The 24,247-nt window shown below is 36.8% G+C and overlaps 4 protein-coding genes across 4 annotated transcripts in view; 2 read left to right on the forward strand and 2 right to left on the reverse strand.

Moving 5' to 3' along the window:
- LOC136254960 (sushi, von Willebrand factor type A, EGF and pentraxin domain-containing protein 1-like) overlaps window positions 1-14,998 on the forward strand; it is a 73,072-nt gene extending 58,074 nt beyond the window's left edge. Inside the window, exons 23-31 of the mRNA XM_066047680.1 lie at window positions 448-618; window positions 1,177-1,338; window positions 5,118-5,306; window positions 5,356-5,547; window positions 5,603-5,791; window positions 5,847-6,038; window positions 8,708-8,872; window positions 10,897-11,067; window positions 14,820-14,998. Of these exons, the coding sequence (XP_065903752.1) occupies window positions 448-618; window positions 1,177-1,338; window positions 5,118-5,306; window positions 5,356-5,547; window positions 5,603-5,791; window positions 5,847-6,038; window positions 8,708-8,872; window positions 10,897-11,067; window positions 14,820-14,998 (1,610 nt within the window). The remainder of the gene's footprint in view (window positions 1-447; window positions 619-1,176; window positions 1,339-5,117; window positions 5,307-5,355; window positions 5,548-5,602; window positions 5,792-5,846; window positions 6,039-8,707; window positions 8,873-10,896; window positions 11,068-14,819) is intronic.
- A 646-nt stretch (window positions 14,999-15,644) lies between these two features.
- On the reverse strand, window positions 15,645-16,457 carry LOC136254961 (E3 SUMO-protein ligase ZBED1-like). The gene has a single exon (XM_066047681.1). The coding sequence runs from the start codon at window positions 16,455-16,457 to the stop codon at window positions 15,645-15,647; it is 813 nt and encodes a 270-aa protein (XP_065903753.1).
- LOC136254963 (zinc finger BED domain-containing protein 4-like) lies at window positions 16,458-17,549 on the reverse strand. Its single transcript, XM_066047682.1, has one exon. The coding sequence runs from the start codon at window positions 17,547-17,549 to the stop codon at window positions 16,458-16,460; it is 1,092 nt and encodes a 363-aa protein (XP_065903754.1).
- Window positions 17,550-20,695: 3,146 nt separating this feature from the next.
- The window catches only part of LOC136254964 (uncharacterized), a 63,708-nt gene continuing 60,156 nt past the window's right edge, over window positions 20,696-24,247 (forward strand). Inside the window, exons 1-5 of the mRNA XM_066047683.1 lie at window positions 20,696-20,843; window positions 22,794-22,982; window positions 23,032-23,223; window positions 23,281-23,469; window positions 23,527-23,718. Coding sequence (XP_065903755.1) covers window positions 20,696-20,843; window positions 22,794-22,982; window positions 23,032-23,223; window positions 23,281-23,469; window positions 23,527-23,718 — 910 coding nt within the window. The remainder of the gene's footprint in view (window positions 20,844-22,793; window positions 22,983-23,031; window positions 23,224-23,280; window positions 23,470-23,526; window positions 23,719-24,247) is intronic.

A 24,247-nucleotide genomic window follows, 5' to 3' on the forward strand; every position in this document is an offset into this window, starting at 1 on the left:
TACTTTGATCAAATATCTACACAGTACAGCTTGAAAGCAATTTGATGGTTGGACATAGTGATGGGCCATCAAAACATGACTGGTGATTCAGGTACCCTCTAATTCTATAACTTAGCCTTAAATCTAAACATCGTGAGTGAGCATGATATGAGCCGACTTGTATTGTTCTGAAACTACATTGATGATGTTTAATTATGACAACAACAAATACGCCCAATCAATTCTGATTGCTTATTGTAATACATCAGAACACACTATTCTACTGTATTATATATTATACAGCATGACTCATAAAGTATAATGGCCCATACAATGTGAGACCACAAGTGATAATACTGTATATACAAAAGGATGGGTTTTTCCAGACAGTAATGTAATCAATAATCATAGTACATTAAAGTGGGTTATTGGTTGATTATTATGGATCATTTAATTATCATTATCTAGTTTTGGATTGTCCCTATGGCATGGAATATCAGATGTGTGGTCAGAACATCAGTTGTAATGACTTTGGAGTTGTCAGAGATTGTAGAAATTCAACTTGTGAGAGTGGATGTTTCTGTAGTAATGGATATGTACTAGAGGATGGAGTCTGTGTACATCCTGACACATGTCCAAGTAAGGAATTTATATTGTTTACGCAATTTGTCTTAGTGCATAATAGCAGTTGTTCATAGTCTATTTATAGCTAATATAAATTAGAACAATGTCTGCAATGATTAGTGATTGACATATCACCTGCAGCCATCACAGAATTTTTCTGTATTCAGCAAAGTTTTGATTTCCTGGTATAAACTTTCTTGTAGGTCCCAAGTGGGATGGCAATTAATAAGCAACCTACTGGTTGATTCTTTTGTATCACACATATTACATTTTAACTTGAGTGGTTGGTTTGATGATTTTTACATGATAATTATCTGAAGTATTGTATAGTCAGTTAAGAAAATCTGTGCATCATTCTGTACTTGAGCATTGTTCTAAAAGTCACAGTTTCAATCTCTAATCTTTATGTAGTTGGTAAAAACTATTAATTTTGGCCATTAGTAGACAACAGTGACAGTTATAGATGCCTGGTTGTACTACAACATACAGTAGCCTTTTATTGCAAGCTGTATAATATAAGAAAAATAACCAAACTTTAATGAGTTTATGTCTGTTACTGTTTGCTGGTTTCAGTCTGTTCAGATGGCATGGAATATCAGATATGTGGTTTGAACATCAGTTGTAATGACTTTGGGTTTGTCAGAGATTGTAGAAAAACTTGTGAGAGTGGATGTTTCTGTAGTAATGGATCTGTTCTAGAGGATGGAGTCTGTGTACATCCTGACATATGTCCAAGTAAGGAATTTTAGTACTACGTATATACCGTATACCTGCAGTATTAAGTGGCAGAAATTATGTTTTGGTGGTTTTGGTGGTTTGGGAGACCATTAATTTGGCAAATGGGTTATCAACGAAGCAATGGAGACAGTGGGATGCTATTTAGTGAACACATGAAATCTTTTCCATTCAAGTAAAGCAAATTCCTAGCCAATTAAACCATGTAACAGCCCACCAGAGGCAGGAAATAGACTGAAATCTAGACATACATCACACTGTCAGCTCCCTGCTCGTCTGTCCAGAGTGTATGAACCCCCCAAAGCACTTCCCTGTTGTTCACAGACCTGTACAGATGTCTGGTGTGGTTATACAGGCCACCAGATAACAATCCACCAAAAGCAGACCCGACAAGTTGAAGGCAAGTTTGATATGGAAATTGCTAGCCTGATAGTGCAGCAACTTCATGCTGGTGTTATCTCACTTTTGGCTTTTGCGCCCATATGGTTGATTTTGCAAAATCCGGTCACATATGTATGTGGAAGCAATTGGTGACACTATTTCTCACCTTAGCCCAACATTTTTCAACTTGTAGGATAGCGAGAATAACAAAATGCTCTCCATCTGAGTCAATTTCATGGTGAAATTTAAATTGTGCATATTGTACTTTTTATATGAGTATTTACTAATTATGTGAGTATTAATGGAACCTTACAATCAATTTTAGCCTTAACATCTATATAAGTATACACTACTGTCCAGATGTAGCCTGGCTAGCTGAGCTACATACGGAATGTAAACCGGACAGCTCCTTTGATCTGAGGTGTGAAAGTGTTACATGTAATTGTTGTAACATGGGCACGAGGGCTATACCTGATATGTATTCCTGATTGCCCGAGAGCTGCCTGAGGTAGGTAAAAGCTTGAATGTGTGTTACTGCTAATAATTATGTAACACTTCTGATCCATATCAGGCTAATAGCCTGAAGCACAGGCAATCAATCACCCATGCCAATACAAGTGCAACCACTCAGCTACTGTTTTAGGGTAATACAAAAATAAATATGTAACTCAGTCTGAGAAAACCAGTCTTATTGCCCGTGTCAGCAGATTCGATTTTTCACCCAGGACACAAAGCTACATGAATAAACTATCTAATTCCACAATCAAGACTTCAGTGGTCTGGTTTTGCTGGCTGTTTTTTCCAAGCCCAGTGGCAATCCGTACGTGTGGTATGGGGCCTTGATGGAGCTCTGGTCAGCCTGGGGATGACTGTATAGCTCTGTGGTGTTGAAAAAGTACCTCTGCTGTGGATTTCCTTTTGTTTTAGCCAATTTTGATACCTGAATGGCCCAAAACTTGGCTTAATTCATCCCTACGCCTTCCTTTTCAATTTTTGAACACCATCTTGTCCACCTTCCAAGCCCCCCGCCTCCCACCCCTTTTGCAGCTCACCTGATACAGTCAACCTCGGTTTAAAAACTTTGAAAATGGCGGGAAACTTAGTTGTTGGCTACTTGCACAGTGGATGCTCTGGAAGGTAAGGAATTGGTGTAAAACATGTGAAAATTTAGTACACATAGCTTCAACCATTGGCGAGCTACAACACACTAAATACCTAAAACTGGCATTTCTTGATACTTTTAAATAGGCGTTTTCCCAGACTGGGTCACATATAGCGAGGTCAAAAATACAATGTTATTTGTTATCATCAGTGTGCCTGTATATAAGAATAAATTTGGTAAACCAACCCCCAAAACCAATTTAAGGCTGGGTTTGCATAAAATGTTCTAGATTTACCATTTGTAGGTCTAGAACTATTAGTATTGTGTGGAAATTTTTCATTAATATGGTAGAAATTAAGCAAGCTGAACTGCTGACAATGGTTTAGTAGTTACGGATTTGGTTGCTATATATGGAGGTCCCTGGTTTGAGCTTTGGACAACTTTTAGTCAACTTTTTTGCACATTAAGTTACTTTATAACTGTTTTATTAGAGTATTTTAACCTCCTCAATTTTAAATTATATTGGATTTTCCTTATGTTGTAGTTAGAGCACCACCAAGCATGTGTACAGAAAATACAGTACAAGGGGTCTGTCAAGAGGTTAATACAGCATGAGGCAAAGCCAAGTACTGTATTTACCTTGAGACATCCCCCAAGTGCTGTATTTTTCGTACACACAAGCAAGGTGGTGTTTTAAGTGTTATATTGTACTTCCTGGTCATCTGGCTTGGAGCGATTTTCTCTAGTACTCAAACCACTGCGATTTTTGATGATCAGGATATCAGTAAGTGTTCATATAATCTATTTCTAGTCATAGAATGAACTAATAGGATTAGTTTGGCTAGTTTTAGTGATTTACAGTGTCACGCATGTGATCACAATCGTGCTGTCTTAGTGGAGTCGTGTTTAAAAAGCTTTGTGATCAGACAATCAGTAAGTGCTTATACAATCTATTTCTAGCTGTAGAACGAACCCGTAGGATTATTTTGGCTGGTTTTAGTGATTTACAGTGTGTTGTTTACATAACATTCCTTAAATAAATTCTCCGCATAACTGTACTGTATTTGCCCAATTAGTTGCATGACTGTCCTGTATGACCCATACAGTACAGTTATGCAGCTAATTAGTACTGTATGGACAATACGATACGTGGCATCACTTTGATCCTCCCACACAAAGTACAATATGACTCTGTAAATGTCACAATGATAAACTACATGAGGTTTTAGTCATAGGCGGCAGAAAGGGGGGGGGGGCTAGGGGGCTAAAGCCCCCCTCTGAATGATACCACGCCGAAGTTATCCTTCTTGGAGTGGGGCTCTAATAGAGCAGTCACTCTAATAAAGCAGTCACAGTATTGGAGCAGTGTGTAGCGAGCTATGTAAGGATTTTTATGTAGTTTATCAGCTATGAATGCATAGCTGGTGTGTTGGGCAGCTATTGTCAGCTGGTTGTGCCTTTTTTTTTTTGGTCTCACCATACCAAACCAGAGACTAAGTCTGGGTCATCCCAGCCCCCCCTCATATTAACTACTTCCTCTGCCCCTGGTTTTAGTTATAATCAATAACCTATACATAGACTGGTTTTCAAGTCATTCCCTTAGACAGTTTACCCTACAGGCATGACAAAAATATATCAGTCATTTTACATAAATACTCAGTGATAATTTTGTGAATATTTGTCAGATATGCACCAGATGTGGTACGTGAATTTGCCTTAATTTGTCCTTATTGTGTGCCAAATTTCATGGCAATCAAGTTGTGTAATTCCATTTTATACTGATTTTTGTTAAGTACACAAAAGACGAAGAAAATTAGGCCCCAGAAAAACAAAGAAAAATGAAGAAATCAAGCCTAACTTTGTAGGCTTGTATTTCACAAACACATTTGCTTTAATATGAAGTGTGAGGTGTTGAAGGTGGCAAACAGCTATAATGTGTACATTTGAGAAGGGACCATGGAGCTAAGCATGTCTTGCATCAGCTAGTTATAGCATCATATGTACTGTATGTTACATTAGTATCAAAGTCTAATGTTTTTAATCCTTAAATGAATTTTTAAAAGTAAACTACTGTAGACATTTTTAAAACTTGAAAATATGGAATAAGGAAAATCATAATCCAGCAAGAATCATGGTTATATTGAGTGAACCTGTGTGTCAAAGTAAGTGGTGCCAAAGTATGGTTCTTTGGGCTTGCTAAAATAGTACAGTCCTTATATGGCTTAATCTGGTGATCTCTTCTTGTTTCATCAGTCAGTGGCAACTCTCGATCACTTTTGATTATTTTTCTTTCCAGTTGCCTGTCCAGACCTCACCAATCCTACCAATGGAATGCTAACTTGTTCATTTGGAGGTGACAATGTTGCTTATGATGGAGAGACTTGTGATTACACATGTGACACTGGTTATGTTCTATCTGGTATTGCCACTAGGACCTGTCAGGTTAATGGTACATGGACTGGCACTGATGTAATGTGCAATAGAGGTAAAATGTAATGTATTACACTTTGATTGAATCATTTTATTCTATGCAGTTACCTGTCAAATGCCCCCTAATCCTATGAATGGTATGATCAACTGTTCACTGGAAGATGATGGGGTTCTTTCTTATGAAGACACTTGTACTACAATGTGTAATACTGGATACGAGATACAGACTGGTGGTGCCATGAGGACTTGTCAGAGTGATGGAATGTTGAATGGTACTAATGCTACATGTGGCAGAGGTACGTATCATGTAAAGATTTTACTTAGTAAGTTAGTTGAGATATTTCCATGTAGTTACTTGTCCAATGCTCACTAATCCTATGAATGGAATGGTCAAATGTTCACTGGGAGATGATGGAGTTCTTTCTTATGACGACACTTGTACTGCTACATGTGACACTGGGTATATGCTAACTGGTGATGGTATGAGAACCTGCCAAAGTGATGGGATGTTTAATGGAATTGAGGCTATGTGTAGTAGAGGTAAACTGTACACATATTTTACACTTTGTAAGTACTTGAAATCATTTTCATTCAGTTACTTGTTCAATGCTTCCTAATCCTATGAATGGAGTGATTAATTGTTCACTGGGAGATGATGGAGTTCTTTCTTATGAAGACACTTGTATTGTCATATGTAACACTGGGTATGAAGTACGGACTGGTGATGTCATGAGGACCTGTCAGAGTGATACAATGTTTAATGGTACCAGTGCTACATGTGGCGAAGGTGTGTAACATGTGTATTTTACGTTTAATGTGTGAAATTTGTGTGGCAACACCCTGGGCACTTAAGTTACTATATAAGTTACTGTAAAGGAAGTAGATACGTGTAGCTGCATTCACTTAATATACTATAGAACGATCATATGGGATTGATCAGAGCTTGCTGAACATGCCTTTTAATGATAATGATCTAGTTTCTATCGGCTGCAACTCTGCTGAGGACAAACAAGATATGGCATTGAACCACGCCCCTTTATCTATTGTGTGGCTCAGCAGCAAGATTGATACAGCAGTCACAGTATCATATAAATAATAAAAAGTTAATAAATCAATAATTGTGACTGGATTTGACAAAACCAGGCTTCCACACACATCCAATTCTTCGACTTTAATCACTTGTAACTTGATCACTCAGTATGCTATTGACCTACAATTTTCACAAAATTCTTTCATTGCATTATGTAATAACAGGTAAAAATGTGAAAGTGATAGCTTACTCCTACAGTGAGTTATGGTCCTTCAAAGTCACACATCTGGATGTGTGTGGAAGCCTGGTTTTGTCAAATCCGGTCACAATTATTAATTTAGAAATAAAGTATGGCTCCAGTGATAAAAAGTAATGATACAAGAAATGGCAGGGAAAATCCCTACTTTGGAATTAAACAGATGGTGATAGCATGCCAATATATAGGGTTTTCCCACATACCAGTAGCTACCAGCATTCATATCTCTTGTTTCAATATATTTGGTCACTGTAATCCTAAGTTAATAGTTTATATGTTGTATAGTGTTTCATTGTGAGCTAATTAGTTCTTACAGCCCTAGGAGCCCTAAATTAGGAGTGCTGTTTTCATGTTCTAAAGACTGAGAAAACTGAATCAAGAATAATTCTCTCTTAGTTTCTTGTAAGATATTCTGCAGAATGTGTCTATGAAAAGCTTGTGTTTTACATATTGGTCTAACAAATTATGTTTTTAGGCTTTGCATGACAAGGGTATTGGGAGGGGGTTCAGAAACCAATTCTAAAATTTAAACTTGTAGGCTTGTAACAGGTACACAAAACTATCAAAGTTTGGCAACACAAAGGCAGAGAAAAGCAGGAACAGTGCAGTGTAGTAATGCTAATATGAACCTCACATTGATTGCTCAGAAGTGGGTAAAGGGAGAACAAGGTACACATGTAACAAAATATTATATAGGTACTCTAAATAGAGCAGTCAAATACATTCTAAGAAAGCAGTCTAAACTAAGACACATAAAATTGCAAAAATGGAAAATAAGGAAGAACTTAAATGTAGTATATATGGAGAGTGATTAAGACCCCTTCAAATTTAGTAGCTAGATCTTGAGTTATCCATTTCAATAGGAGAATTTATGCAAATATATCTCTAACTAATGAAAGATTTATTGGTAAACATATCATACATGAAATTATATGTCTAGTAAATTCTAATAGTCTGAATCTGTCAGGAACCGGAGTCTATGCCTGTATCTGTGACTCACTACTAAATCAGGAAACCACTCTTTCACTATCATGGTATAGCCCCTAGAAGTAAAAGTTTTTCTTTTAGAGTAGTTGGTTTGGGGTTCATGAAAGTGCTCCATGCCACTGTGTACTTCACTGACTACACTGATTACTAGGTGTTAAACAGATGAGAAGATAGATGCATGTAAAGTTTTTATTTTGTACTGCAATAGTTAGTCACAATTGTTCACTTTAATCTTTTCACACATTTTACACCAATTCCTTACCTTCCAGAGTATCCACTGTACAAGTAGCCAACAGCTAAGTGTCCCGCCATTTTAGATAGCTTTTAAACCAAGGTTGACCATATCAGGCAAGCTGCAAAAGGAGTGGGTGGCGGGGCCCGGAGGAGGGAAAGAGGCTGTTTAAAAACCTTAAACAGGAAGTCATAGGGATGAATTAGGCCAAGTTATGTGCTCTTCAGGTCTCACAACTGGCTAAAATGAAAGGGAATTTACAACACAGGTCTCTATTCAACACCACAACACTGTACAGCCACATACATGTGCATCCTCAGGCTGACCAGAACTCCATTAACCACTTTAGTCTAGCTGATTTTAATAATGATATTATTTTGATGGTTTATTCATGTTGCTTTGTGGTCTAGGTGAAAAATCAAATCTGCCATCATGGGAAATAAGTCCAGTTTTCCAAGAACCAGTCACATATTAACACTGATCAGTAATTAGCAGTGGCGGATTTAGGGGGTTTCAAGGTTTCCATGGAAATCCCTTTTGGAAATGATCATGCAACAGTTGGGTACCTTAATTAATTATTGCGGCGTGCGCCTATATAATAAACGATGTGCATGTTCAGCACTCTGTAAATAGACTTCATATTTATTTATTTTACAGATAATTTCACACTATAATTGTTGCAAATGTAGTCACAGACCATCTAAATTTCAAAAATTTCCTGGGAGGCATGATCCCTAGCACATGCATGCTTCATGCATGGTGAGTGTGCTTCTCACCCAAGTCAGTGTATATGTCCACCTGCTAAACTGGAAACCCCCTTTATAAATTCCTAGATTTGCCACTGATTAGTAAAGGGAATTTGTGCCAGTCAGATACCTAGTTATGTTATGCCACAAATTTCACTTTGAGATAACTTTAAATAACTTGTTTATCTTTATTACCTATCTGCAGAATGCTCGCCTGGTATGGAATATCAAATGTGTAGTTGGAATTTCAGTTGTGATGACTTTGGAGTTGTCAGAGATTGTAGAAATACAACTTGTGAGAGTGGATGTTTCTGTAGTCATGGATATGTACTAGAGGATGGAGTCTGTGTACATCCTGACATGTGTCCAAGTAAGATAATTGATAATAGCTGGTCTTACTAGAGAATCAATATAAGTGGAATTTAACAGTAAACTGAAATTAACATTTTAGCCTAAGGGTGGCTGATCATGATATAGCACATACCAATGTGGTTACTAATTTACCCATAGTGTAGCTTTGTTAACTAATTCAACGCTAAGTTAATGCCTTGCGTGAATCACAGCTGTGCTGGAAGTATAGGCATGAGGTATTGTCTTATAATCAAGCAACAATATTAGCAATGACACAGCAATGACGATTGAGAGAGGAATCATTGCAGGAAAGCCTGTCCACTTGCAACTAGCACAGCTAATTCTGCAATCCATGTACGTACTATAATTATAAAGGTTATGTAGCTATTCTGTTATTTTGTGGCCACATGTTCCATTCATAACCAATTATTTACACTTAAAATATCCACATCAGTGTACCATGAGAACAGACCAGGTAACAAGACTGCTTGTAGCTGCATTCAACTATTTTATTCTAATTAGTACCCACCATATATACATTTATGGTTTTAAGGTTTATCTGAAGCTTCCACTCAACTAGTCTAGCATCTATGGCTTGTTTGTCCAGTCATAGCTCTAGCTGACTTCCCTGCACTACTTGGCCTAAGGTCAGTGGTTACTGCTGTGTGTGCAGTATGCGGTTTCAAGTCTAGGCACCTGCTATCCATAAAGAACTGGAAACACAACAAGGACTCCTCATTTACTTTAGGTTGCTCATTGACCTATTCTGGCAGTTAACACATACGTACATGTGGTGATTCTCACAGGTAGTGGTTCTAGACATGTATGTAGCTACGTTTTCACGTTATGCCTTAGTAACATTGCTGCTTTTAGTACACGTAACTGTTGTGCTGTCTCTCTATATCTCTATGTTATGCTTTGTGACTTATGGCCACCTTAATTAATAATCATCTCTTTCACAGCTAAATGTCCTGGTTCAGTTTACGAGGCAGACTGAATTATGCTGTGTAAGCCTCACTATACACTAGACCTCTTGATTATTATACCTCTATGTAAATGCTATGGACTAGCCACCTTGTTTTTGTTTCCTATGTAACTGAAATCACTAAAACAGCAAAACCACAAAATATTCTAAAAATAGCTTTAACTACAATTCAACCACAAATACAGTACCTACAAATAACTCTTAGAATGTATGAAACTATCCAATCCATAAACCTATTCTCTGTACTTGTTGCCGGTTCTTGTTTTTTGTTTTTCTGTAGTTGCTTTATGTTGTCCTGCTTACTTAATTGTCTGTGTAACTGTCTGTGTTTTATATGTGTTTTTATTACTCCAACAAGGAAGAATGGCTTTACCAATTGCTGAGAGGTTAAAATAGTGATCACTCAATCGAACTAGTTTGTAATGTCTCCTTACCAAGCATCAGCTGGTTTCTTTGAGTTTTATTACAATTGTGGTATCATACATGCAAATATGCACATGAGTAAATCATTCCACATGTCTGAAAAAACTGTCAGCAGTCATTTTCTAGTCATCTTTACCTATCTATAACAATGTATCAATATTTAGTAGTAAAATGTATTGGCAAAAATATAATAAGCTTCATTATCATCATTGTTGAGTACACTAGGAGGGATGGTTAAACCCATCTGTACACTTACAAAAATGTTTTAACGTTGATTTCAGTAGCAAAATAATTCATAGCATTGGTGTTCAGTTAGAATGCAAAAGGTAGTGGAATCTGAATGACTGCTTCAGGCTCTTGCTACAGTTAAGTAGTATGCGACAGCTACGCAGTATGAGACACAATTGCAGCTATATTTTAGCAAACTGGTATCTATACAGTGTGAATTACATTATTTTCATCAATGACAGCAGTTTGATGGGGTGTTTGCTCTATTAACCTTCTGAAATCTTTGTTATGGTCTATAATGTTCTTCATTAATTTTGTTCATTCATGTTCTGTTCAGTCATCCTTTTCAGCTACACCTTAATCTATAATTTCAATGCCAAGTTCTTACCTTTGCAATTATTCACAAGTTTTAGATTGTCCTCCTGGAATGGAATATCAGATGTGTGGACGAAATACAAGTTGTGATGACTTTGGAGTTGTCAGAGATTGTAAAAATTCAACCTGTGAGAGTGGATGTTTCTGTAGTAATGGATATGTACTAGAGGATGGAGTATGTGTACATCCTGACATGTGTCCAAGTAAGGAATTTATAATATTTTGTAAATACAAGATTTATTCCTAGTTGTTCATAGTTAATGTCTACAATGATTTGAAATTGAATATCACCTATAGGAAATTATTTTGCATTCAGCAGAACTTTGTTTAAAGATTTTGATTCCCTGACATTTCATCCTTTTTGTAGGTCCTTAGTTGGCTGCAATTAATAAACAACTTACTCATTGATCATTATAATGCTTTACATCACACATATTTGCCTGTTTTGCTTTTCCCACCTATTTTTCTTTCCAGTAATTCTTTTTTTCTTACCTATTTTGCTCAATATTTTGCTTGAAAATTTGCTGACTATCAATTAAAGTTAATTGCAGTATTTCAAGCTTACAAGCATGTGTGACTGCTCTATTAGAGTATCTTGATTCTCAATCTATAGTTGCCATTCCTATGAGCATAATATAATGTTGTCCTAATACTATGCACGATTGTTCTATTAGAGTATCTCAATCTTGTTCATAAAAAATATGCTAAGTTTCCATTCCTTGGTGCCTGTTTTTCCAATTTTCCACCTATTTTTCTAGCATTTTGCTGTTTGCTTTTATCGACGTATTTTTCCAAAACTTTTGCCAGTAAAATTGGTGCATCCCTACACATATTACAAACAAAACTTTAACAAGCTATTGCATTATATAAGGCTGAATATAACGAAGTGTAAGAAAGAAATTGTCACAATTATCCCAGTAGGAGTAGAATAGGTACTGCAGTTACTCAGGGATCAGTGCAGTGATCAATAAATAAATAAATAAATACTCTAATACTACTGCCATATAACTGACTTACTTTACTTTGCTGGTTAATAGTGGCAGCATGTTCCAGATAACCTTTAAAATATTGTCATAAGAACCACCCTTGGATAAGAGGTATGGTGTGTGTGCTGCACAATTAAAGTGGGAACCAAATGTTTTAATGTAGTTGCTATGTTAAAAGCGTGTTGTTAAGAGGAGAAAAGTACTGAAATATGGAAGCCAGTCACTTCTGAATCCATATACATGATGCAGGACTGCTGCTCCACGAGTTCACAGTAGTCACTCTCAGATTGTATATAGTTTCATTTGCATAGTAGCTCCATATTGTTCCTTATACTAACATCATTTATTCACCAATAAAATATGGTATGTCCCACTAAGGTTTCAGACTTCTGTAATGTACGTACAACTGTAGCTAACCAGTTTTTACATTGATTTTTTATGGCACCTTCCTTTGAGCATATGTATAATTACCGTGTTGTAGTCATTGCTAATTAGATTAGTTCATTACAATAAAATGTACTTAAGCATGGGAGATCACTAGTCCTAAACTAAGAACGCAGTTTTCATGTTCTACAAGGCTAACATCTGGAAGTCAGTGGGTTAATCAAATGAATGTGTTTTGAATAAGGAGTATGAGTGTTTTCATAAATAATTATCTCATAACATCTTTTTATTGTTGTTTTCTTTGTGTCTACAATCAATCTGTCCAAGTATACATATTATGTGCAAAGTACACAAAGCAACGAAATAAATACACAAAGCAACGAAATCTTGACTACAGTAATGTCTGGTAATGTAAGTTTCTCATTAGATCTTTTAATAAAATTGCAAGAGGTATATCTGCAAACCTTGAGTATATTGATGTTAAAATCCATTGTTAGCCAGAGGAGGGCGGACACAATTTACAGTAAGCGCTGCTAAAATATATTATACAAATGGTTCATTTGTAACGTGCTGAAGAACACTAAGCTTACAACAGGAGTTACCACACAATATTTATTGCTGCTTCGTATGGCATGCAAAGGGCTGAGGTGATTGCTCATTATATACGTGACATTGTTAATATCGCCATAAACCAAAGGGCTTTTTAAAAACCAAACGTACCATCTCAAAACTCACACTAAACCAATATAATAACAAATTATGTAATAATTAAATATCATACAGTATGATAGTACTGTATAGTAGGAGTTGGTAAGAAATCATATGGTTTTGTGGATTTTCGCACCTTAAAAAACAGTCTTGCAATACGTTTTGCCTGAAAAAACCACCTGGAATGTATTAGTACTGATATAATGATGCTGTACCTTGGGTAAACAAAGCGAAAAGTCGAATTTTTTAATGTACAGTGAGTTTTTAAAAATTTTGAAATTCACCTACATTTCGTCTGCCTGCCTGCCTGCTGTAAGACCCAGGTGTATGGCTCCAGAAATTTCAGACAGCCAAGGTAATGACAGCGGTGTTGTTCCGATTACGTTCTGTCCACTGCGCCATGCTGTTTGCTTTCATCATTTATTCACTTCTTTGTTCTTCTCAAAGGATAATTAAAAGTTTCGGTGCTTAATAGTTGTGGCGTGCACCACAACCCAAACACGTGATTTTAACAAAGTGTGAATACCATATAGCCTAAATATTTCGAGGGGGAAACTTTTCGCTGATTTCACGGTTTTGGGTGTTATCAGTGAAAATTTTACCCTTGAAATATTTTGACCTCCATATACATTTTGAGAGTGTTTGCAAACCCGCGAAATTTTTATTTTTAGGAACATTGCTCAACTTCGAAATATTTGCCCTCAAAATATTTAGGCTATACAGTATGTGTGAGTAAGATGAGGGTGAACAGGTGTAGTACCCACTAGGATTTATTAACGCTGGGTAGTCATTTTATATAGTCTTAATTACCAGTTTAGCTTTTTTTGTGAGGTAGCTAGCTAATAATGTCTTTGAGGGGCAGATCCACCTCGGGATCCAAACTTCTAAAAGCGAGGGTTCCACTCTTATAATGGTAGACTCTCCAGTGATGTTTTACAGTAAAATCATCAACATTTAGGTATAAATGCAGCTGAAGCCTTAAACAGTTGCTGTAATAGCTGTACCGTATGCAAGGAAATTTTGACATCAGAGAAATTTGACAAATCAATTTAATTCATCAAATTTAAATTCATCAAATGTTTATAAGCGCCTTTAAAAGTACAGGTTTTGTCTACAATTTCTTGATTTTTGTCAATATTTTTTTCGTCAAATCTGCTGCAGTGTGATTTTGTCAAATTTTTCTTACGTCAAAATTTCCTTGCATATGGTAAAAGACAAAACGATAATTATATTTAGAGGCGCTTATTGCATATGAAGGTAAAAGAGCTGCTTCAAGTGATATTTATACTATGTGGAAAACAAAAAGAGTATAATATAGCTAGCTAGCTAGAGAAAAAGTAAACAAACTAGCTATTTAAAAAATTAAAAATTTCAAAAAAAAAGTAGGGGTTGATATAAATATACATGCTACAAAAAGTAAGGAAACAAGTTTAAAATTGTTACAGCTAAAATGAGAAATGATCCAGCAGTAAAATGTAAGGAAACAAGATTAGACAACTACTTGCTAAAATTGCTAATTTGATGGTCTCATTTCAAGACGCTAGCCAAAAGTAGGCATTAAAGTGTATCTCATTTTACTAGTAGTCGTCTAATCTTGTTTCCTTACTTTTTACTGCTGGATCATTTCTCATTTCAGTTGTAACATTTTTAAACTTGCTTCCTTACTTTTTGTAGCATGTATATTTATATCAACCCCTACTTTCTTTTGAAATTTTTGATTTTTTAAATAGCTAGTAATTATATAAGCTTTGGCCATTGGTAAGCAAGAATGAGTGGTGCCTGGTTGTACTACATTATGGTCTTTTGTTTATTGTAAATGATATAACCAAATTTTTAATATTCAAAGCATTTACTCTGTAATTGTTCACTGATTTCAGTCTGTTCGGATGGCTTGAAATATCAGATGTGTGGTCGGAACATTAGCTGTAATGACTTTGGAGTTGTCAGAGATTGTAGAAATTCAACTTGTGAGAGTGGATGTTTCTGTGGTAATGGATATGTACTAAAGGATGGAGTCTGTGTACATCCTGACACATGTCCGAGTAAGGGATTTTAGTACTGTATACTGTTTACTTGTATTAAGTGACAGAGATTATGTTCATTATCTGATTGAAAAGTAATACAGTGGAACCTTGGATCCCACTTATCCGGATTGTTGGTTAACCGAACTACGGAAATATGTGCTCTATTAGACTAGTGACTGTTCTATTAGAGCAGTTGATAATACTGAAATTTTTTTTTTAAGTTTTATTTTAAGGTTACTTATAAAGGGTTTCAAAGATATGGAGTTTTCAGACTTATGGACCACCCCAGTCCCAAGAAGTTTGGATAACTGAGGTTCCACTGTAGTGCCTAAGATTATTTAATATTACCACTTTGGTAACACTAGGTAAAGCTTAACGTACTATTACAAGTACACAAAAAAAATTTGGAATTTTCAACTAGAGTAGGGACCATAGCACATCGATAAAAAGTACTGAAACAAGCTGGAGTAGCGCACAATATTAAATAACAGTAAAACAATAGAGTTGCACCGATGTAAGATATTAGCCGATGTTCCGATAACCGATAAATGAGAATCTTTTAGTGCCGATGTCACTAGCCGATCCGATATATCATAACTATATTTACTGTAGTAATAAAATAATATGTCACCAACAAAACTGAAAAAGCATACAATATTTAGTTTACTAACAAAACATTTAGAATGGATAGTTTGTCCCCACTAAAACAAAATTGTTTTGAATAAACAAAAGTTCCTGTGATAATTCTGGTGAAATTCTATTCCTTCTTTCATCATGTAGCTCTCCAGCAGCTGAAAAGAGGCGCTCTGATGGCACCGAAGTAGCAGGTGCAGCCAAATAACGACGAGCTAATTTAGAAAGAATTGGGAACTCTTGAGTGTGCTGCGGCCACCACAAATAAGGGTCGCCTGTTTTGAAGTCAATTATGGGCACACTTAAATATCTGTCCACTTCATTGGTAGTTGCAGAATGGTCCTCACTACTGTCATCTACAATTTCAGTAAAGACATCCAAAAGAATAGTACTTTTCAGAGGACAAAGTCTTTTTGATCCACTTGGTCCTTCAACTTCAGAATCAGTAGTGTTGTTTGAACCATCACTAAGCAAATACATTTCATCCAAAAGCATTTCCTTGATTGTTGCCTTAATGATGTTGCCCGAAAAAAATTTCTGTTTAAAATGGGGGTCTAGAATAGTGGCCAAACATAGAAGTTTGTTTTCCTCAATACCAGTGAAACGTGATTTTAATGAGTGTAGTAGTTCAGTCTTCATTCCACGGATTCCAACATCATCAGTGTTTTTTTCTAGTGTCTTCGTCAAAATTCTTACGTATGGAATGATAACAGAGATTGACGCAAGGTCTGCAGAAATAGATCTGGTAATCTCTTCAATAGGACTCAAAATTTCAATGCACTTTCTCAAAACATCTAGCTGGTTCGATGAAAGTTGGTGGACACCACTATTTTCAGCAGCATAAGCTGCTAGAACCATCTATTGCTCCTGTATTGACTGTAACATATAAAATGTTGAATTCCACCGTGTTGCGATGTCTTGCTTTAGTTTGTGTTGTGGAATGTCCAGGCTTTCTTGGATCCTTTTAAGATTATGTGCAGCATTCGAGGACCTATGAAAATGTCCTACAATGCTCTTGCATACAGCAATCATGTCACTGACTGCTCTCTGAGATAGTAAGCTATTATTAATCGCAAGCTGCAAAGAATAGGCAAAGCATCCAAACTGTGGGAGTGATGCATCACGCATGGCTTTTGTCATGTTACTTGCGTTATCAGTGACAACCACATGAACTCTTTCTGGAAGTATGTCCCATTCCTTCAACATGCTGTGAATTTGTGCAGCAATGTATTCACCTGTGTGGGACTCTGTTAGGCAGCGTGCATTCAAAATGACAGAATTTCTCTTAAAATCACTATTAATCCAATGTGCTGTCAAACTGAGCAATGCGGTGTCATTAACGCTGGAACTCCAGGCATCTGTAGTGAAACTTACATAGTTTCTATCCATGAGTTCATTAGCACGACATTGAGTAGCATCAGCACTGTCACCATTGTTAATGAGCTTCAGAACCTCAGCTTTCATACCTTTGTAGATTTTTGGTATGACGGTTTCTGTATAGTATTTCCTGCTAGGACACTGATAGCGGGGTTCAAGTGTTCTTAAGACTTGCTTAAATCTAACATCTTCCACTACTGAGAGTGGTTGACAATCGACAGCGATCATTTCGCCAATTTTACGGTGAACACGTTGAGCTTTGTGATCATTGATATGCCAAACTTTCGTTAGCTCTTGAGTTTCCGTTAAGGAAAGTTGTCGGTGTAGTGATCTTTTTCTTGTTTCTTTCGGCTGTTTAGGCTCTTGGTTTGCCTTTTTTTCCGAATACTCTTTGTAGACTTCTGGATGATTAGTTTGCAAATGTTGCACGAGATTACTGGTAGTGAACGACTTCGTTGTGGTGCCACCCCTTGCAACACACACCTGGCATTTGCCACACACGGCAAACTTGCTATCCTCAGCGACGGAAAAGAATTTCCATATAACAGACGTTGTTCTCTCGCTGGTCGCCATTTTCACAGAACATTCGAGAACAATAGCAAATTACAATGTATCCGGGCGTGCGTAAATCACGTGTGCATATACTGTATCGGCTCATACAGTACAATTTAATCCGATACCGATGTGCTAATTTAGTGCCGATAATCGGGTTTTCCGATAACCAATCCGATTATCGGTGCAACTCTATAAAACAATAACAAGTGTTATATCCCTACTGTGCTCAAGATACCATAATTAATGGAAATGCACAATAGGGATATAACACTTCTTATTGTTTTACTGCAATTTAATATCATGCACTACTCCAGCTTGTTTCAGTACTTTTTATCAATGTGCTGTGGTCCCTACTCTAGTTGAAAATTCCAATTTTTGTGTACTTGTTTATTAACTTTTTTTGTAAATAATTATTATGACTGGTGAACCCATGCATACCGCATGTGAAATGAAGTCACATGCCCCAGCTATATCAATTATTGTCTGAAAAGTGAAGTATCCACTATGCTTCGTTGTCAGCTATGTTCAACCCATTACACAGCATTTCGAATCAAGAACTGTTCGAAAAGCACCTCTGCAATCCACGCATACTGAAAGAATGCAGTGTCTCTTCGTCCAGCAGCCAGACACAATTTTTTTCACTATTCATCTGGCAGTGTCACCCATAACTCGAGTATCAAACACACTAGTTGTATGAAGGTAAGTTTTTGGGTGAGTTCAAGGTGAGCTAGGGTTGGAGCGAGTGAAGCAAGTGTCCTGGCAAAGCCGGGCCAACCCTAGCTAGCTCACCTCAATCTCACCCAAAAATTCACCTTCATACAGACAGTGAAAGCCATCATTATGCTTAACAGGAAAACGTTAGGTTAGCATTAGGTCAGGGTTGGGTTCAGCCTTGGTTTCTTCTTCACTGGGTATTCTTCTTACATAGGTTTCTTCTTGAATGACATATATAAGGTAGAAACTAAAAGAGGTGGGTAGGTGGGAGCCATGTAGCACAGTGGTTACAACCCTGAGCTCACACACTGGAGGTGTCAGGTTCAATTCCAGGTCAGGGATCTTGGGGTTTTTCTTTTCGTTTAAGGACCTTTTTTTTCTAAGTTTTTTTATTCATGTGACTGCTGGACAAATAGACACTGCAAAGAAAGAAAGAAATGGTGCCGCACGCCCCAGTTATATCAGTTGTCACCTGAAAAGTTGAAGTAATCATTATGCTTCATTGCTGGATATGTTCGACCCGTTACACAACAGTACAAATCAAGAACTGTTCAAAAAGCACTTCTGCAATCAAAATAGCCACTATGAAAAGTACAGACGATTTCTGTTCGTGCTACCACCAAATTGACACCTTTGCTGTCAGCAACGATGAATGGGACACAAAGAAAGACACTGGTAAGTCTATGAAGAATGCATTGTACGTACTGCAGTACACCAAAAGGCACCTCTCGGTCCAAAGCAACGTCGAACAGTGAAATAATCAAGCCCGTAGCGTTAGCCGTTATTGAGTTATGCTTGTCTGAAGGCATCAGTCAGTCAGGCAGTCAATCAGTAGAAAATTCCATTAATAATGTATTTTTTAAATCTGTAGCAACTTGTTGAAAGTGTTTTGGGTCAATCTGAAAGCTTGTTTGGGCTTAGTTTTACCTCACCAATACTGCGCCAGCAAAAATTGAAGCTGGTTTTTGGGTGATGTTACTTTGTGGGCCACACCTACTCCTTTGTGGTCCCTACTATATGGTATGATAACAGTACTATCGTACTGTATGATACTTTAAATCATGTTGACAGACAATGATGCTTGAGTATGCTTATGCACACATGCAGGGTCAAAGCAAAGTATTTCTTTTGTCCAAGACTATAATTAGAACCCACTACTATATAAAGCAATGCTCAGCTAAATAACAAAAGTCAAGTGAGGATTGTTCAACTATGTAGCAAGTCACCCTGTAGAATATTCAACTACATAAGTTTGTTTTGGGTTCCACGCTTATGTGTGCAAAGCACATAAAGCAAATAAACCTTGATCGTAGCAATGACTAGGGCTGGGCAGTGTTAGAATTTTAGCACTTGGTATATCGTGTAGAAAAATCATAGGGTCGGGTTGTTAAGCGCATGTATCTATTAAGCGTATATCATTTATTAAGCGCATACACATTTCTTCGTATGTCATATTAACCATGGCTGATAAGCTCAACACACGACAAAGCTGCACACAGGAAGAAAAGCTGGAAGTACTAGAAAAATTAATGTCCCCTTCGAGTGCTTATGTCTCCCTTGAGATCTCCCTTCACTATGTATGCAGTAAATCAGCCTACTGGATTTTGATTTTCTTGTTCATCATGAAGGAATTCACTCTGAGAAATGGAGTCAAATATCCTTATACACTGGTGTGGTGACTATATTATGACATAGTGATTCCGTGTTAACACACCACAATTATTAATTAGGCATATGTGCCTAACATTTTTACAAAAGTTTTCTCCAAAAATTATAAGCGCATGCACTTAACAACCCAACTATTATGATACATATTATGTTAGAGTGGTTGACTGTTCTATTAGGGTATCTCGATGTTTTGCAATAATTTTGGACTTGTAATACTAGGCACTTGTCTTTAACAACATCACATGTTTGTTTGTGCCTCAAAAGAGCTTACACAGATACTTATTATCAATTTTGTGAAAACCGCAGTGATATCAATATTGTGATCATTTCACAGAAGATATTTCATTGGAATCGTGGTATTACTATAATACTGAGATACGGCCCAGCCCTAGTATAATGTCTGTTAATGTAAGTAGATCTTTTTGATAAAATTGAATGGTATATCTGTAAACCTTGTGTACATTTGACTGTCCTTTTTGTAAGAAAAATATATTGTTAGGTTTGCGTGGCTTGATAAAGTACAGTAAAGTATTCAACTGGAGTGTGCATCATTGTGTGTTTGAGCATTGTTCTAAAAGTCACAGTTGGTACATAGTAAAAGTTCTGATCACAATGCAATAATTAAATATACACTTTGGCCATTTGTAAACAAGAATCAGTGGCAGTTAGATGCCTACAACATAGTTTTTTTATTGCAAACTATATAAGGTATTAAAATACGAACAACAACCAGATGAATTTATGAGTGTAACTGTTTGCTGGTTTCAGTCTGTTCAGATGACATGGAATATCAGATGTGTGGTTTGAACATCAGTTGTAATGACTTTGGATTTGTCAGAGATTGTAGAAGAACTTGTGAGAGTGGATGTTTCTGTAGTAATGGATCTGTACTAATGGATGGAATCTGTGTATATCCCGACACATGTCCAAGTAAGGAATTTTGGTGTTTATTTGGTATTAGGTGGCAGAGATTATGTTTTCATGATTTTTGTCACTAAAATAATATTGGGATACAAGTAATTTGGTGAATGGGTTAACAACGAAGTATTGGAGACAGATTTTGGCAAATACAGAAAAAGTTTCCGTTCAGCTAAATTACAAATCCCTTGCGAATTAAACCATGAGCACAATTTATTATCATAATTTTTATTTATTCTGTGATTGGTTGAGTGCTTCATATAATCCCTTTGGTATCACTGGATAAAGCAAAATTTACTATGTACGTATGTTAAATGACAATGATGCTTGGGCACATGCAGGTCAAAACAAAGTATTTCTGATGTCCATGAGTTTAGAACCCACAATCATTAGTATTTAAAGCAATGCTCATGCAGCTCTAGATAACAGGCCACCATAAGGAATGTTCAACTATGTAGCAAGTCACCCTGTAGAGCATTCAGTTACATAACAAGTCAAGTTGTACAGCATCCAGTTACATAAACAAGTTGATCTAAGAATAATATCTATGCCAAAGCAACCAAACTGAGAGAAAAATAGTATGGCATCCCAAACAAGGATGGTGAAATAGATCAGCAAATGATGGACCAACAAAAAGATCAAAATACTCCAATAGAGCAGTCAAATACTCTGATATGACAGTTGGCTATTTTAATTTTTATTAACCCTTTTTATGCCACATATGTTTCTACTTCCATGCATTAAAAACTGCATTATTAAGCAAATACACATTCCTTATCCTTTAACCTTGAAAAACTCACTTGGTTTACTTTGCTCTTGGTATGGACATCTACATTTTGTTTCTATCTTGATTATTACTGTTACAAACTTACAAAGTGTTTTATTCATGCAATTGCACTGGTGCTTTATTAGAATATCCTTGATCATCATGTTGATTATGCAACCACACCATGTGATATTATGGATCACCATGCAGATGCAGAATTTGATGCTAAGTTCATTGAAACCGACAATTATTCGAACAGATTACCAGAAAACGACTTTGAAGCATTTTTGAAAAGTGTGCAACTTTTCTTGTGATTGTTTAGTGGTTTTCAGTGTTGCTTTACAAAGTAGCTCAATTGCTATGGCTATGTTTCTAACACCATTTCATTCACCGTCATTTAAGGAATGAAATAGTGGTGGTAATGTGTTCATACTGTTGTTGGGTTGATCTGTATGTATGAAAGGCTACCAAAAGTGTATTAGTGCATCAGCTATGCATAACAGGCCTACTGCGTGGGGATCGGGCGGCTAATGGTAGCACCCCTGACCATGTGGTGGAGACCAGGCTGGGTCAAGTTGGCCTTGCAAACAATTGACAAGGTTTACATTATGCATACACTTCATAGGTGTTGCTTAGCTTTGACGGAACAAACCTGAAGAGGTTCAGGTCCCTGCTATTGTCCATGTAATAGAATATGCTGACAAGGTTTCTATGAAATTTAGAGAAACTTTGTCAATTTAGAGATACCTTGACTATGTGGGTGTACACAAATTAATTACCAAGATCACTAGCCAAGGTATTATAGTTAATTGTGAGTAGTTGAACAGATGAGTTCTAAATTAGATACTATAGTGGATTTGTTCTAACTATGTTAGAAATTTTTGAACAAAATAGATGAAGAAAGATGAGGAAAACTGTACTTTCTAGCCTCAAGCTTTACCCACTCAAGTTTAGTAGCAGCAATTACATTAGCAACTACCCCCATCCTCCCTAGAAGATAAATGACACCTGTCTTGTACTGGAAAGCAAGCTAGCAGCAAGGTGATTGTTTTAGCTTTGCCAATTTTTATTTGATTATTGCAGCAAACAACCACAGGCAAGATTACAGGTTATCAACTAATTAGTAACCTCAGTAAGCCATTTAAGAATATTATTCAGCAATTTTGTATATTTGTTATTTAGTTTTTTCTTTCCAGTTGCCTGTCCAGACCTCACCAACCCCTCCAATGGATTGCGAACTTGTTCATTTGGAGGTGACAGTGTTGCTTATGATGGAGAGACTTGTGATTACACATGTGACACTGGTTATATTCCAACTGGTAGTGCCACTAGGACCTGTCAGGGCAACGGTACATGGACTGGCACTGAAGTTATGTGCAACAGAGGTAAAATATAATGTATTACACTTTAATTGAGTCATTTTCTTGTATGCAGTTACTTGTCAAATGCCCCCTAATCCTATGAATGGAATGATCAATTGTTCGCTGGGAGATGATGGCGTTCTTTCTTATGAAGACATTTGTGATACATTTTGTAACACTGGATATGAGATACAGGCTGGTGATGACATGATAACCTGTGAGAGTGATGGAATATTTAATGGTACTAGTGCTACATGTGGAAGAGGTGTGTATCATGTAAAGATTTTACTTAGTAAATTATAGTGAAGATATTTTCATGTAGTTATTTGTCCAATGCCCACTAATCCCATGAATGGAATGGTCAATTGTTCACTGGGAGATGATGGAGTTCTTTCTTATGAAGACACTTGTAATGCTACATGTGACACTGGGTATATGCTAACTGGTGATGCCATGAGGACTTGTCAAAGTGATGGAATGTTTAGTGGAACTGAGGCTATGTGTAATAGAGGTAAACTGTGCATGTTTAATTTACACTGTGTAATTAATTCAAATCATTTTCCTGCAGTTCCTTGTTCTATGCCCTCTAATCCTATGAATGGAATGATCAACTGTTCACTGGGAGATGATGGAGTTCTTTCTTATGAAGACACTTGTACTACAATGTGTGACACTGGGTATGAAGTACGGGTTGGTAATGTCATGAGGACCTGTCAGAGTGATGGGATGTTCAGTGGTACCAGTGCTACATGTGGCAGAGGTATGTAATGTGTATTTACCACCACTTATCAAAAATCCAGACTCACAGTAGTGAGTTGTATGGCCAAGAAAGTAAAATTGCACGCCATGAATAAACAAGCTAGCGCAACTAACACTGTGAGTGTAGCAACAGTTTTGCAATCCTCACCATAATTCATGTGATGTTTGCCACTTTAAACACCTAAGCTCACCAACATACGACAAGCTTTCAACTTGATACTACAGACGAGCAAACTTTTATATCTATAATGATTCACCCATCCAGTGCAGTGCGAATCATTGCTGAAAAGCTCAGTTGATTCAGTTGTGTTTTGCATGCACTGATTAGTTGGGGGTAGTTTTCTTCACAAGATTTGAAAACATGCAAGGTTCCCTACCCACCTCCCATAAGGTGGCTAAGTGTGAACCCAGCCCATTTGCTCATATGCCACCCAACCCCCAAGCATATGGCCTTGATGCTAATAAAGCACTCAGGTTTTTTTAGCATCTTGGTGCCTCATGCTTTGTTATCTATAATTATAGCACTCACA

Source organism: Dysidea avara, chromosome 5, assembly GCF_963678975.1.
Source record: "Dysidea avara chromosome 5, odDysAvar1.4, whole genome shotgun sequence".
Lineage (NCBI taxonomy): Eukaryota > Metazoa > Porifera > Demospongiae > Dictyoceratida > Dysideidae > Dysidea > Dysidea avara.

Excerpts from the sequence above, each read along its gene's own strand:
- LOC136254961 (XM_066047681.1), bottom strand. The coding sequence starts at position 16,457 with ATGGTTCTAGCAGCTTATGCTGCTGAAAATAGTGGTGTCCACCAACTT.
- LOC136254963 (XM_066047682.1), bottom strand. The coding sequence starts at position 17,549 with ATGGCGACCAGCGAGAGAACAACGTCTGTTATATGGAAATTCTTTTCC.